This window comes from Vulpes vulpes, chromosome X (genome assembly GCF_048418805.1).
Source record: "Vulpes vulpes isolate BD-2025 chromosome X, VulVul3, whole genome shotgun sequence".
NCBI lineage: Eukaryota > Metazoa > Chordata > Mammalia > Carnivora > Canidae > Vulpes > Vulpes vulpes.
In genome coordinates, this window is record NC_132796.1 from 11,633,018 (window position 1) to 11,649,215 (window position 16,198).

At 41.2% G+C, this 16,198-nt stretch overlaps 2 protein-coding genes across 4 annotated transcripts in view; both read right to left on the reverse strand.

Annotated features, from left to right (window-relative positions):
• Positions 1 to 6,424, reverse strand: part of VEGFD (vascular endothelial growth factor D) — a 36,808-nt gene extending 30,384 nt beyond the window's left edge. Inside the window, exon 1 of the mRNA XM_025986709.2 lies at positions 5,689 to 6,424. Coding sequence (XP_025842494.1) covers positions 5,689 to 5,778 — 90 coding nt within the window. The 5' untranslated portion in view covers positions 5,779 to 6,424. The remainder of the gene's footprint in view (positions 1 to 5,688) is intronic.
• A 206-nt stretch (positions 6,425 to 6,630) lies between these two features.
• Positions 6,631 to 16,198, reverse strand: part of PIR (pirin) — a 105,654-nt gene continuing 96,086 nt past the window's right edge. For all 3 annotated transcript variants that reach the window (XM_025986708.2, XM_072744888.1, XM_072744887.1), the window contains exons 8-10: positions 15,692 to 15,774; positions 11,815 to 11,881; positions 6,631 to 6,948 (exon numbers count right to left, since the gene is read on the reverse strand). In XM_025986708.2, coding sequence (XP_025842493.1) covers positions 6,836 to 6,948; positions 11,815 to 11,881; positions 15,692 to 15,774 — 263 coding nt within the window. In that variant the 3' untranslated portion in view covers positions 6,631 to 6,835. The remainder of the gene's footprint in view (positions 6,949 to 11,814; positions 11,882 to 15,691; positions 15,775 to 16,198) is intronic.

Consider the following 16,198-nt stretch of genomic DNA (forward strand, 5'->3'; position numbering starts at 1 on the left):
AAAAAAGCTTTATTTATTTGTTTGAGAGAGAGAGCACACAGAGGGAGAGGGTGAAACTGGCTGGATCCAGGGCTTGATCCTGACCCTGGGATCATGACCTGAGTCCAAGGCAGATGCTTCATGGACTGAGCCACCCAGGTGTCCTGGGCATAAGCAACATCTTAAAACAAAAAAACAAAGGAAGGAGAGAGAGAGAGAGAGAGAGAGAGAGAGAGAGAGAGAGAGAGAGAAGGAGAAATGTCCCTGTTCTTAAAAAGCTTTCCTTCTAGTGGAGGATGACAGAGCAATAAACTTACACACAAATTAAAAATGTCAGGTACTGAGAACATACAATGCGGAGGATAAAATCACATAATGACACAGGTCAGGGTTGGCAAACTCTGACCTGTGGGCCAAATCCAGCCTACAGCCTATTTTACTATGGCCCGTGAGCTAAGAATTATTTTTTATGAATTTAAATGGTTGCAACAAATGAAAAGAAGATGAGGATCATTTCAAGATGCATGAAAATGATACACAATTCAAATTTCAGTGTCCATAGAGTTTTACTGGAACACAGCCACACCCCACGTGATCTGCCCTGGTTACTTCTCCAGCCTCAACAACCATGGCTCTGGCCCCCACTCTCCCTAATCCAGCTACACTGGCCCCCTGGCTGCTACCCAAACACCCAAGCCACCTCCTCGCCCTCCCCATGGCCAGGGCACAGTGGTTGTCTCTGCCCCCCTCGCTTCCTTCAGGGGTCTGCAAAAGTGAAATCAAATCAGAGGTCTCCCTGACCCATCACTCTGTTGCTTGATCTTCTCCATGGCGCTCTCCCTGGCAGGTTATAGATTTGCCATTGCCTGCCTCTCCCCACCACACTTGGAATGTAAGTTCTGTGAGAGTCAAAATGCTGTCTTCTTTCCTGTTGCATTTCCAGCACTGACCCCAGTGCCCAGACATAGTAGGTGCTCACCAATGAAGTGAATGAATCGTCGAACACAGTTCGATTCTAATGAGAGGCCAAGGAGATCCTTTACCAACTGGGACATCACGATCAGTCAAAGCTTTCATGATGCAGGGAGGTCTCAGCGTGTCTTTGTTTTATAATGTCCCGGTATTGTGGCAGAGGTTGTAAGAAGTGGTGGCAAGAGGGAGAAAACTGGACTTGCATAGAAGCCACCTAAGGAGAAAGATCTCATCTCCTCTCATCTCAATCATGTTCCTATGTATAGTTTCCCACCCTCTGCTAATCTCAAGTGGTAGGAAAGAGTTAAGTTTAGAAATGTGCTCAGAAATGTTACTGTCATGTGTGTCTCTATTTCTCAAGGACCTCCAGCCAACTGCAGTAGTGATAAATGTGCCCGGGAGTTCCAGATCTTATTACATCAGGCTCTACATGGAAGCATTTGTATGTCCAAATACTATATTTTCATCCCATAAACGATTTTTTATAAGCTGCTCCCAAAAGGGGTTCCATAATGGAACTTGCTCAACATTTAGCATTACTGGTCTTTTTTTTCTCCCCCTAGAGCTCATAGGCGTCTACAGTAAAGGTTTATCCACAAGCCCAAATCAGGATTTTTAAATCAAAAAATAAGTCAAACAAGGAAGATGTAAGATACAGGGGTTCTACTGTATCCTGAATACCACTAATACGTAATGGCGATATAAAAGCTTCAACCACCAGTTAAAAGTGACTAACTAGGGCAGCCCGGGTGGCTCGGTGGTTTAGCCCCGGCCTTCAGCCCAGGGCGTGATCCTTGGAGACCCGGGATCGAGTTCCACATCGGGCTCCTGCATGGAGCCTGTTTCTTTCTCCCTCTGCCTATATCTCTCATGAATAAATAAAATCTTTTTTTAAAAAAGTGACTAACTAGGGTCGAACAGATCTGTGTATAGAAGCATGCAATTCAACACACTTAGCTACGGGGTCATAAATGAAGAAATTAATGGAAAACATTGCAAATGTCTTTTGTGCCAAGGACTGTGCCTGAAAGAGAAGTGAACAAGGACTCATTGGGCCATGTGACTAGCAAAAGAGCCAATGGGCTTTCCTGTGCATGACTTTGGAAGTGAAAAAGGGGAGGGGAATGCTTCCTGGAAATACGGAAGGCGCACTCAGTTCTTGTTACTCAATTCACTCTTGAGACGACTTCAGGAGAAGGCCAGTGACACAAAGGCTATGAAGGCCATGGGACGTCTCATGAAAGTGAAGAGGTACCTTACATTCCAGTGGGTCTTGGTATCACATGCAGTTTGAATGACTCCAACAACCCAGCAACATTCGCCCACCAGTGAGGAAAGAGGCGGCTAAAAGGTAGTGTGGGGGAGAAGGAAACAAATTTTGCCAGAAGAGTTGGGAAAACCTACCAAAACCTGGGGTTATTCCTTCACCACTCTAGTGATATGTCTGCATCAGTGACTCTGAAAGATTTATGGGGGATGGTTTCATCGGAATGCTCAAGGAGATCCCAAGATTCCCAATGACAAAAATTGCTTACCAAATAAACCAGAAATAGTACCGGCCAGACAGTCAGTGCAAATGACTGGATGGTGAAGTTGTAGGTATTTATTACCAAATGCCCAGAATGTCTACACTAAGGTACTCAGGGATGTCACACACAGATGTGAACCTATGCAAGCTTCCTATAGTTGAGCAATGCACATCCTGTGCAATGACATAGGACTATCCCCAATGGTAGATGGTAGAAAAAACCCCATCTAGATGGTTAATCTGATTATATTAGGGAGCCAAGAACAGGCATTGGATTAACCCTATTTCTAGAAGAAAATGTGGTCTGCCTAGATTGGGAAACTTAGCAGCTAAACACCGTATACAGATCCGAGTTGAGATTTTCCAACAGAATTAGCTCACAAATCCCATGCACTGCTGACCCCAAACAGCTCTCCTAAATACAAGTGGCAAGACTAATGAAATTAGGATGCCTCCTACTCAAGTGACACCAAGTGCAATCATCTGGGGTATTGGTAGTTGTCTGCATGATTGTTGCAGAAAAAATATTCAGAGACTTGTATAATTATGGTAGAGGCAATGCTAGTCTAAGCTGGAGAAAAGGACAATGTTCAAGGACAGAAAGTGAGGACTGTAGAGGAAGGGGCAACCTAGAACACAGAACCCACACTGCCATCCACTTAGGAGCAGAGGGGGCTGGGAGACAGGAGAGGGGAGAGAACACACTCATGGACCTACTACTGAGGAGGACCCTGAAAATGTCCCATAAATGAAAGATTTTTATCCCAGACAGCAAAAAATTAATTCCTATCCTAGTGTTCATTACACCTCAAATAGGCTTCCATACTAAATTTTAATTTAAACAAGAATAACAGGGCAGCCCGGGTGGCTCAGCAGTTTAGCGCTGCCTTTGGCCCAGGGTGTGATCCTGGAGACCTGGGATCGAGTCCCATGTCAAGCTCCCTACATGGAGCCTGCTTCTCCCTCTGCCTGTGTCTCTGCCTCTCTCTCTCTCTCTCTCTCTCTGTTTCTCATGAATAATAAATAATTTTAAAAATCTAAAAAATAAAAATAAACAAGAAGAACATGAAGCAGCGATTTCTTCTTAGATTTTCTCTGAAGGGGATAAAGGAAAAGTCTAATAACTAATAATGGTGCACCTCTCCATCCCTCATGCTACTCAGTCATGTCTAATGCCAAAACTTCTATTTACTTTGGCACACCCTTGTCTTCACACCAGAAACATTTAATTTAGCTGGGGGTTGGGTAGACATGAGCGCAGTATCTGTAGCTTCACTTTTTAAAGGAAACTCAGACATGTATGAAAAAAATCACTAATAGTATCACTAAGCTAATGTTGCATCTCCCATGTTTAAGGACACATCTTGTCACATGCAAATTCAAATGCTTTCTTCCACCGCCCCATGAAATAAGTTCATGCGTCATCAGTACATTTGAAACACGTAAAACCTCACTGCGCCCAGGACACCTAAAGAATTCTTGCTGTCTGAGGTCTTTAAAAGAGCTGAAGAACCTAAAACATTTTTTTAAAATCTTTATTTATCTATGATAGTCACAGATAGAGAGAGAGAGAGAGAGAGAGAGAGAGAGAGAGAGGCAGAGACATAGGCAAAGGGAGAAGCAAGCTCCATGCACCGGGAGCCCGACGTGGGATTCGATCCCGGGTCTCAAGGATCTTGCCCTGGGCCAAAGGCAGGCGCCAAACCGCTGCGCCACCCAGGGATCCCACCTAAAACATTTTTATTTCTTTCCAACAATTCAAAATCTCCTCTTGTACTGTCAAATACAGCAACGTTCAAAGTAAAATGGAAACTTTTTAAAATCCAGGCATAACGCTGGGGGTGGGGGGGAGGAGAGCTTCCATGAACCCAACACATCTAAAGGATTCCTGAGTTTTGTGGATTTCAAAAAAAAGCTGAACAGCATGAAAAGTCTTATTTGCTTCAAACAAGTCCAATTTTTCCCCCGTCACGTAGGCTCAAAAGTGGATTCCTTTTTACCTACCATCTGGCATTGAGATGCAGCGTGCAGGCTGGTGGCAATGAGGTGGGGCTGAAAGGCTGTGAGCTCTCCTGAGTGCACCTGGAATTTGGAAAGCTAGGCTTGCTTGCTTTCTTTTCTTTCTTTCTTTCTTTCTTTCTTTCTTTCTTTCTTTCTTTCTTTTTTGGGGGGGGGGAGAAGCTAGAAAGACCTTCTAGCTGTAGAAAGACTTAGTAGACTGCTAGACAAGGCGGCTCTCCCCCAGCACAGTGTTCAACCTTTCCAGACATACCGTGTGTCTATTCAGGTGCTGTTTGTCCATCTGCACTCCACGCAGGATGAGAGTTAAGACTTTTTCACCCCAAGGACCAATTTTCTCCTGTTGGGGGCGGTATCGCCTCTGCTGAAAACACATGTCCTAACAACAGCTACAAAACCTCAAGGTCACTTTTGACAGTTCATGGCCAGAAATTCCTAAATTGATGATGATTTAGCACCGCTTCAGTCAAAACAATTAAATCCAAGCCATTTTCGAAATGAGAGCTGAAGAAAACAATACAATCTACAAAATACATGAAACTGGGGGAAATATTGCTCGGTCAGTAACATCCCAGTTCATTCTTTTGCATGACTCTCCACTCATCCGGCTCTGAGGCTTGCCCATAGAACCAGGGATTCAATTACTTGAATTTTACACGTTTCAGAAAGCAAAAGACCAAACGACTTCCAAGAAAACATTTTTCTAGGTGGTAGCAATAGGTATTTTAGAAAACCAGATAGGAACCATCTGTAGGAAGTACTGCAGTTTGCGATTTACAAAAGAAATTAAGTAAACTAATGTTTGCTGCTTTACAAACAACCTGGATAAATGGCCCACACAGTTATCCGTATCATAAAAACAAATCAGCTCTTGATTAGAAAATCACTGTGCCATCTGCATATGTAATTGAGGAGACACTTACCCATCTCATAAGTGCCCACAAGGCTCACTCATGTTCTGTAACATCTCCAAAAAAAAAAAAAAAATAGCCAGCATTTTCAAATACACATGGCAAAAATCTTAGCCCAAGAACCAGAATACTCATTAACCAATGCAAGATATAGCCTGTTGACTACTAGGAGTATTCTGAATTTTTATATTGTCTGGGAAATGGTGGGGCAAAGAAAGAAAATCCTCTGTATAAGCCAATAAGAAAACTCTGCATCACATTAAAAATTAAGCCACCTACCTTCACTGGTCCATGCTCATAACTGGAGCTGTGCACCAACTGTAGATAAGACATCATGAAAACATTCACCACGGCCCACTGTCTGTACATTTTGAGTATTTTAATGTCCACCGATTACCAAGCAGTTGACATCAGGCAGCTAGAGAAAACTGTTTCAAAAGGCATTCTCCAGAAGGAAAGTTCGAAACCCCAAGACTTCACATGGAAAAAACCCAAATAATCAGTTGTGATCAAAATCCAATGAAATGACTTCAATTAGTCAAGGAACGTTTTTGCTCAATCTTATGCGGGGAGAGAGATGAAAAAAAATTAAATGCACTCATGCTCCAAAAATAATCAGGAGGTGGACATGACTTCCACTTGACACGAAAAAGCACTCTAAATTCATTTCATGTCCAGCAAATTAAAAAAAAAAATCTCTCCACCCTCTGCCCCAGGTTCTAGTTGCTTTGTAAGGAGGTGGTGTGGCCACCAATGTTTGCAGCCACAGAAGGCTGGAACCCAATTCTGGATTCAGACTTTTTTTACAACCCTCATGGAAGGTTGCGGAAGCATGTGTCTTAAATCTGACAGAGACTTTGGCAGAAAATGCAGGGAAGTCTTGGCTGTAATCCTGTCGCGTCCCTACCAATAGCAGGGCAGTTTTGAAAACTGACTCAAACCATCAGGACTGCTGTTATTTTAATGCAGATAACCTGTAACGTGAAACCCCAGCACACAGGCATGAATGTTGCATGGAAATCGCAATGCTCAGGAAGGGACCTCAGATGCTCACACATCGACTGCCATGGACACACAGAAAACAATCAAATATGCTTACAAAACTCACCCATGCGCAAAAATAACAAAACATTCATATACACAGAAAAGGGAAACATACACAAAATGATTTTTTTTAACAGAAGCTTAATAAACTTGGGTCTAAATGAAGAACACTTGATGTTTAAAGAAGCAACAATTAGGTTTATTTGCACGTACCAGGAAATATCTCATGTGCCTTGTTACAAATGCACGTTATCACATGTTATCACTTTAGTGTGGAATGCTTTGGAAGCACCGGCTCAGTCAGCTTTGGAAACTCAATGTGCTGAATGGACGATGCCACAACTGGCAAAATTCTAAAAAGCATGAGATCTGTTCTTGTGCTCTAGTTTCCAATCTTTGATTTCCAGGTTTTGGCTCTTTCAAACCCATTTTTCGCATTTCTGAAATCAAGAATAGCCTGAGAAATCTCTTCATTGGTGTTCATCACAAATGGACCTAGGGCAGAAAGAGACATTCAGAAAGTTCTGGGTGGTGATAATATTTTCTTCTATCACAAGAAATGATATGTATTTCTGGAGTTCTTAATCTGAAACCAATCCAGGCATATCCGAGCAGTAAAAGGTTATTTACACAGCGTCCAATCCCTGAGGACTGTAACACAAGGATTGTGTATGATTAGAAAGACCATACTTCAGATAAACAAATCAGATAACAACTGCATCCCACTCATCCATTGCAAGTTGTCATCAGCAATGACAATCTCTTCATTCAAAACATTCTTGGGTTTGGTTCTATTACAACTATTTTTATAGTTGTTAGTTTTTTTTCTTCCTTTTTTTAATTTAGGGGTAATTGACATATGACGTTATGTTGTATTTTCAGGTGGAGTTTCAGGTGGACAACATTACAATTCAATATTTGTTATGTATTATGAAATGATCACCACAGTAAGTTTGGTTTAACATCTGTCACGACACACAGAGAATTGTTTTTTTTTTTTTCTCTCGTTGTAGGAACTTGTAAGATTTCCTGTAGTTGTTAGTTTGATGGCATCAGCTGATGCCAAGAACTGGATTGATTTGATGCAAAAAATTGACTAATCTCATAGTTTTGGTGTCTATCCAGTATCCAAAACTGTGCACTTACATAAGGGGTTTAAGTTATTTTTGAAAATTAGTAGCAACTCATTGGCAATAAACAGGAGATAACAAAGATTTCAAGTCAAGAAACCATCACATTTTGGATTCTCTAAAGGTTGGCAAATGTTTTCCATAAAGGGCCAGATAGTATGTATTTTAGATTTTGTGGGTCAGTCTGTCTCCACTATTCAACTCTTCTGCTGAAGTGTAAAAGTAGACACAGATGATATGAAAGTGAAGAGGGATGGCTGTGTCCCAATAAAACTTTATTTACAAAAACATACAGTGGGCGGATTTGGCTCTCAGGTCACAGTGTGTTGGTGCCTTTGTCAAATTGCTGGGTTTGAATCCAAGTGTTGCTAAAAAGGAGGAATTGAGGATGGGGGCAGAGTGCTGAAAGGAGAAATTGAAGGGAGAAAGAATGAGGGGCCTGACATGTTGGAATAGGCCAGAGCCCTGTGGGTTTTGGATGCGGTCTATGGGATGAGGTTTGGGCATAACTCCGCAGGTGATCAAGAGTCACTGAAGGGTTAAATAGTAACATGATCTGATTTGCGGTTTTTAAAGACTTTGGCATCAGGGTAGAGAAGGTGTCTGGCCTGGGAGGCTAAGTTGATGGTAGAACTGTTAAGGGCAGATGAGATACCCGACATAGGAGGCTGTGGGTAGAACAAGGAGTTCAGCTCTGGATACTTTGACATGAAGGTACTGGAAGCAAGGGAACGGCTAGCTTCCTGGCAGAGGTGCTCAGCATATTGTTGGAAATGTGGATCCGGGGCTCATGAGAGGAACTGCAGCTGGAGATAGAGACTTGGGCTGTAACAGGTAGGAAAGAATGACAGAGCCCTCATATGCAAAATCAATCCAAGAGGGCACCTTGGAGAAGTCAACTTTTAAAGACCACGTAGATGAAAGGGAAATGGAACTCAGAAAATGAGAGCAGATCGTGGGCTAAGGACCAATTTCTTGCATGTCATAATAGCACAACAGTTTGGACTTGTGGAGCACCTCTCTCATCCCTCAATTATTTTTCTGTAAAAATGGTACATTTCTGAGCTTCCATGTTGACCCTTTTCTATAGTATTCTGCTGTGCTTCTCAACTTATAATGTGCACATGAATCACCCAGGAATTTTATTAAAATGCACATTCTTATTTAGGAGGTCTAGGGTGGAGTCTGAAACTCTGCATTTTTCACTATTCTTCCAATGATGCAGATACTGCTGGTCCAAGGACCACACTTTGAGAAACTAGGGAAGCATTGGAAGCCCCCCAAAAGCTGAGCTGCAGGAGCTGATCTCCTCAAATCCTTAAGAGGAAGAAGAAAACTAAAACCAGAAAGCACAAAAGGAAAACAAAAACATGCTTTCTTGATTTAAAAAAAATATAAATGTAGAGGTATTACTGAAATACATTGTATTTGTCTCAAGATGTACAACATAATGATTTGATATTTGTACACATCGGTGAAATGATCACCAAAGTGAGTCTAGTTAAACATCCATCACGACACAAAGTTACAGGATTTTTTTCTTGTGATGAGAACTTTTTTTGGGGGGGGGGGCGGTGCAGGGAGTAGGGTGGAGGGAGAGAATCTGAAGCAGATTCCACATCTCATGCAGAGCCTGACACAGGGCTCGATCTTACAACCCTGAGATCATGACCTGAGCCGAAACCAAGAGTCAGATGCTTAACCTATAAAACCACCCAGGTGCCCCAGTCTTGTGATGAGACCTTTTAAGATCTATTCCCTTAGCAACTCTCAAATATGCACGATAGTATTATAAACCGCAGTTGCCATGCTGTACATTACATCCCCCAGAAAGTGTATGTTTTTTAACTGATCAACTATAAAGGTTATAAATAAGAAAACTATTTTATAGTTATCAACAATCTCATAAATACCCTTTCAAACTACGGTTCTCATCTTTTCTCTTCTAAAACCTTTACACTCCCCTCCCAAGTAATAAAAATGGTGTGTGTTCAATCTCTCGTTATGTAGAACCCTGGTATAGTGGAGAGCACAAAACATGGGGTCAGAAGACTAGGGTTCGAATCCCAGCTCCACTACTAATCATCACTTCCCATCAGAGAAGCCACAGGGCAGAGTGAGGGTCAACCCAACACGGTGAGAAGCAGAAGGGCAGGGTGGTTGGAAATCAGACAGCCTGATTGTGAATCCAGATATGTGGCATTGGGACAAGCCAATGAACCTCTGTATCTCCACTTCCTTATCTGTAAAATGGGGATGAGAGGACCAAACTCATAAGGTTATCCTGAAGATTAAATGAATTAATATATGGAAAGCACTTTGACCCATCGTAGTAAATGATAAATACTACCCAAGTCTCTGTTAAATAAATAAATAAAATATATTGATTTCATTTTCCTCATTTATTAAAAGGGACATGACTACGTTGACGCTAAGGACATTTCCTATTCCAGCATTCTGTGACATTCCATGCTTAATTTGTGGACACATAATTAAGGACACTCCCTGATAAGAAAAACAAGGTCCTTAGCGAGTTCATTAAATTGGTACTGGTTTCCCAACACTCAAGAGATGGTTGTGGCTGTCTTTAAACATGCACAGATAAATATATATATATATATATATATATATATATATATATATATATATTTCTGGGGTTTAAAAGGTTAAATACACACACACATACAGACACACACACACACACAGTAAACCAAACAAAATGCTTCACCTCACATTAACTGAGATGTCAAGGAACTTACTTATCTTGTCAGGTTAACGTGAGTTTGGGTGTACAGGCTTCTGCAGTGTTCCTGAGATCCAAGCCCCTTTGAGAGGATTCCCTGACCCGGATGCAGGGTGGCCTCGAGCAGATCCACCCCTTTGGTCTGTCACCTAATTTAGTCAGACTCCTGTTTCTCATCACTGGTGCAGAGGATATTATTAAACTCAAAAGACTTAAATCCCATACATCCTTTTCCCACCTAAATTGTAGCCGCTATTAATAAAGATTATGACCTGTCTTCTTCCAGAAGAACAAACTAATTCAGTGCACTTCAATCAAGATAAAAGGAAACAAGAACCACTCGCCTTTGGAATGGAAGTTGGAGTGTATGTGAAATGGAGGTCAACTACTATTGGCTAGGTGGAGTATAATTTAATGTTTTCTCTTGAAGTTATTAATAGAACAAAAAAGAATATTTTAAAAAATCATCAGTGTTCTTTAAATGTACAATCAACTGGAGTTTTTTCCTGAAATCATTATGTATACCTAGGAATTGATGCAAGGCAAGGTAATATGATGGGATTTTAAGGCATGCTGGATTTCATGATTTGATAGGTAGACACATGCTTTATAGGCATTTATCTAAATAAGTTGGCAAAAAAATTCTTTTTTTTTATTTATGATAGTCACAGAGAGAGAGAGAAAGAGAGAGAGAGGCAGAGACACAGGCAGAGGGAGAAGCAGGCTCCATGCACCGGGAGCCCGACGTGGGACTCGATCCCGGGTCTCCAGGATCGCGCCCTGGGCCAAAGGCAGGCGCTAAACCACTGCACCACCCAGGGATCCCAAAAAAAATTTCTTAATAAAAATAAATAGTAAGATGGATTCTAGGTGCTTTTAGATGTTCCTCATTTTAATAAAACAACATTATGAGGAAGTCAAGACAAAGTGAAGTGATGGTATTTTTTCCAGAAGTTTCCGCCTCCAATTAAAGTCCTATTTCTACTATGCCACAGTTCCCTCTATTCACATTGATTTTTTAAACAAATAAAGAGTGACTCAAATATTTTAGAAACTTCCAAAGAAATGGTCTTAAAAGGTTCCTATTTTTCACTAAAAATACAATGGACTACAAACAGTATTGAAATCACTGCTGTTTTTAGTAAAGATAAAGACAATATTTGAGCAGCAGGCCATAAAACCTTTCTGTAAGTTCAAGTTCCCTATGATACAATGTAAAACACTACTTTGGTTTCCCCACAGTTCTAAGCTCAACATCCTACACACGATGGGTACTCAAGAACTGTTTCTTTAAAAGGGAGAATGAATATAGAAATAAATGCCATGTATGTATTTTCCTCTGACGATGGAGGAATGAAACAAAATCCTCGAATTTGTAGATTAAGAGGACAAATATCCAGCTATTCTTCCCAAATAATACTATGTACGTACACTACTTTCAAAGAAAAAGAAAATCAACCAGGAAAACTGCCATCATTTGGGGCTTACCGTGTTGGACAACTGGTTCTCTTAATGGCTCCCCAGCAATTAGCACGAAGTGGCTTCTCTCAGGATCCTAAAGTCAAGGAAGAAAACATCAAACAATAAACATGCTTATCCTTTTTTAAAGATTTTATCTATTTATTAGAGACAGTGTGTGAGCATGAGTTGGTGGGGAGGAGCAGAAGGAGAGGGAGAGAGAGAAGCAGACTCCCTGCTGAGCAGGGAACCTGACATGGAGCTTGATCCCAGGACCTTGGGACCATGACTTGAGCCAAAGGCAAGATGCTTAACCGACTGTGCCACCCAGGTGCCCTAAATATGCTTATCTCTGAATGTCAGATTAGGAATAATTTGAAGCTGACATGCTGGCCAAATGGACAATGTTCCTAATTCTGAATATAAATTCCAGAAATATTTTCTGTGTTAACACTCAATACAGAAACATTTATTCCTAAAGATGATTGGTCTTCTCAATCAGGACTCAAGAATAAACCCAGACCACCAAAAACATTAACCTTCTCAGATAAAGAAGAAGAATGCAAATTAAGATTTTCTTTAACTGGAAACATCTTTGAGACAAACCATGTGCTTTCCTTATTATGGGGTTTATAATCTCCCATTAACAGTTTTTTTTTTTTTTTTTTTTTAAATTTTTTTTTTTTTTTTTTATTTATGATAGTCACAGAGAGAGAGAGAGAGAGAGAGACAGGCGGAGGGAGAAGCAGGCTCCATGCACCAGGAGCCTGATGTGGGATTCGATCCCGGGTCTCCAGGATCGCGCCCCGGGCCAAAGGCAGGCGCCAAACCGCTGCGCCACCCAGGGATCCCCCATTAACAGTTTTTAAAAGGGAAGATTATCTATACAAATCCCAAAGTAAGATTTTATTACTTTTGACATTTCTTACTATTAATGTAAAATATACTCCAGAAATGTTACACTAAGTGGGACCTTATGAAAAGTGCCAAGTGACATCTGCTCAGCTAAATTTCTCTCCAAAAGGGTCCCGTTATATTAAAGTCTCTAAAAGCTTTTCTTTAGAATTAAGATTAGATTTTTCTCCAAAACGGAAAGAAGTATTAATTACAATGTCTGGTGCTGGTGTGGATGCAGGGAAAGAACATGTTTATAGATCATTTGGGAGATTTTAGGTTGACAAAGGAATCCTTTCTGAGAACACTTTGACAATATGACTCCAAACTCCCACCATCACTGATGTCCTGTGACCCGGCAATGCCAGGGAAAGCAGCCTAAGAACCCCCACCACACTTGTGAGAAAGAGTAACCACTGTAAGCCACTAGAGTTTAGGGTGATTTATTAACCACTAATAGAGAACTGAAGATTATGTAATTCTTTGGATATCTCTCTTAGGTCTATCTAATTTAGAATAAAATAATAAGTAAAGCAGTAATGATTAGGCACTTTAAAACAAAGCCTTTAAAATTGTTTAAAACTTTACACTATTCTAATAATATAGCATATTTCTTTTTAAAAATCTTTTTCTTTTTAAAAGATTCATTACTTGAGAAAGAGAGAAAGTGCATGCGCACACACATGCAGAAGGAGGGACAGAGGGCAAGGGAGAGAAAATCTCAAGCAGGCTCCCCGCTGAGTGCAGAACCCGACGTTGAGCTTGATCCCATGACCCTGAGATCACAACCTGAGCTGAAATCAAGAGCTGAATGCTTAACCCACTGAGCCACCCAGGTGCCTCTAATACAGCAAATTTCTAAATATGTGGTAAAATATTATATTATACATATTATATTTATGTTTCTAATACAAAGCTCATTAATTAGAAATCGTTATAATGTTACTAGGATCTCAGTACATGCTTTTTAGGGTTTGATGAAAAGACCCCATACAAAGGTAGCAGGGGCCCACTTACTGCTTCATGTTTAATCCCCAACTGAAGATCATGATCTTTTTTTCTAGCTGTAGAAACTGTTACATGACCCGAACCTTAGAGCCTAAAGTATGAATCCTCACTAGGTAACACGTATCTGACACGACTCTCTGTTAAATTAGGTGTTTAGATCAGCGAACTTTCTAGCTACCATTATTGGGCACCTATTACGTACTAAACCCAGGATTAGCAAACTTGTGCTTGTAAAGAGAATAAGTACCTTGGGCTTTGTGGGTCACGTATAGTCTCTGCTGCAAAGGCTCAACTCTACCGTCGTGGTGTGAAAGCATCCACCGACAAACCGACAGGAATGGCTATGGCTGTGCTCCGACAAAACTTTATTTACAAAACCAGGTTTTGAATTTGGCTTATTGGACAGAACTTACTGAGCCCTGTGCTAGGCCTGGAGCAGACTCTTGACATACGTAATGTCACATATCCCCTCCAACAACCCCATGCACGCAGCATCGTTACCTCGATTTTGCAGACAAAGAAACAGAATCTTGGAGAGGCTGAGAAACGTATCCAAAATCACACAGCTAACAAGTGGCAAGGTCAAGATTCACACTTCCACAATCTCTTTTCCGTTATAATCTACGGGGACTTCCTGCTATCCGTGGACGTAAGCACGACACACCCATTTAAATGCCAATTTTCTAAAATAATATTTTTCATAGAAATCTTTCTAATGCTGGCTCTGGCTGTGCTCACACACAGAGATAATAACAGAAGAACACACAGCAGAATGGTGCCTCTGGAGCCAGCGAACTGACCTTTAAGCCAACTCTTTGCTCCCCCTGCTGCCTCCTGCCTCTCTGGCTCCCCTCAGCCCTTCCTGGTGGTTCATTCCAGCTTCCAAATCCTTATCATTTGCAATGTGCCCTCTGCCAGATTACAGGAAGAACTGAGGTGTCAAGTTAAATCGGATAATGTTACAAACACATCTGCTATCAGTAGGTTCTGCTCTCTGTGTGGCTTCCATGCCTCGTTCCCGCCTTGGGTTGGCACATTTCTGTAGGTCAAAAAGTGGCAGTTTCAAACAGTTCAACCTAATAAGAGAGGGCACAGGCCCCGAGATCTGCATTTTCTCTGGTGCTCATGAGGATTTTCTTCTATTTACTTCAGAGTTCACGGCAGTGCTATGGGTGACTGAAGCGGCAGGAGGTGAGCTGCCAGGAAAGTGGGCTAAGATGCAGTAATTCTTCAAATCCACTACATTCTATAACACCAGGGGCAGAGTGCCACAAGGCAGCCAGACTGCCTCTCCACCAGCCACCTGCACGCTGACATAGTTTTCATCCCTACTTTTCAAAATTCATCTGGTCAGGAGTCTTATGTACAGTTGTCTCTTCAATCCTCTTTAGTAGAACAACACAGAACCATTAGATGGGCTTAGCAGGCTCACAAAAGAGTGAGAGAATCACCCAAGGGAATGAAAGAGACCCAGGGAAGAAACCTGGCAATCTGGGCATAGAAGCTGCCAAGACTCCTAAAATATCACAAACTCTACCTAAGGAGCAGGGATTCAACACAAAAGGGACTACAAAATGCATCATATGCTCCTCCCAGTTGGAAAATGGGGCTGACTTGCAAAGGGCTCTATGTGAGTAAGCACGGAGATCTATATTTATACTGCCAGAGGGCTGATCTATTTTTGTTTAGACTAAAAATAAAATAAATCAAGTGTATAAAGGAAGAAAATTAAGAGACAAGGAACTCATGTTGCCTCCAGATTCAGATTTCTAGGGGTAAACAGTAGAGGCTTCAGGTGAGTCCTGAAGATGAGCAATGGGTATAGATAAAACTTGAAAATAAACCAAGAGAAATAACGGAGGTTAATGAAAGATGATAAACTTGTGGCAGAGTTTCTTTGCCTAAGGAAGAGAGACAGTTCTCCAGCTACACAGGAGATTTAGGCATTTACCTGTAAACTAGTAGAAGTGTAATTTAAGAATATTACCCCATTTTTAATACTTACCTTGTTCTCCACCTGGACACTGTCACCTTCCCCCAGCACTGCTGTGTGATGAGGTTCTATTTTTTGTTGCGCATCATCAGGCCCTACAAAAAAGATGACCCATGAAATTGAATGTGCTTTATTGTACATTTATCACGTGGCTACAAATGCGGGTAACTACATAACACCATAATGTTCATTTCAACCTCAGAAATCAGAGACTTAGGAATCTCCTTAAATCTCTTGGTTGATTATATTTGCAAGTATTAAAGTCTGAAACTGACTGGTTTCCCATGTGGAAAAAACCAGGGAGGTGAATTCTGCATCAAGTTTCCACTTACACTTTGGATGGCAGGCCTAACAGTTCAATTATTAAACATAGTCTTTGGTATTACATGCTAACAAGAATGCTTCCTTGTGCAAATTATACACATCTCATAAGAGTTAAGCGTACTTAGGAAAATCAGTAAACGCCATCATTAATTCAGGTCAACAAGTATTTATTGAGCACCGATGAGTGCCTAGTAC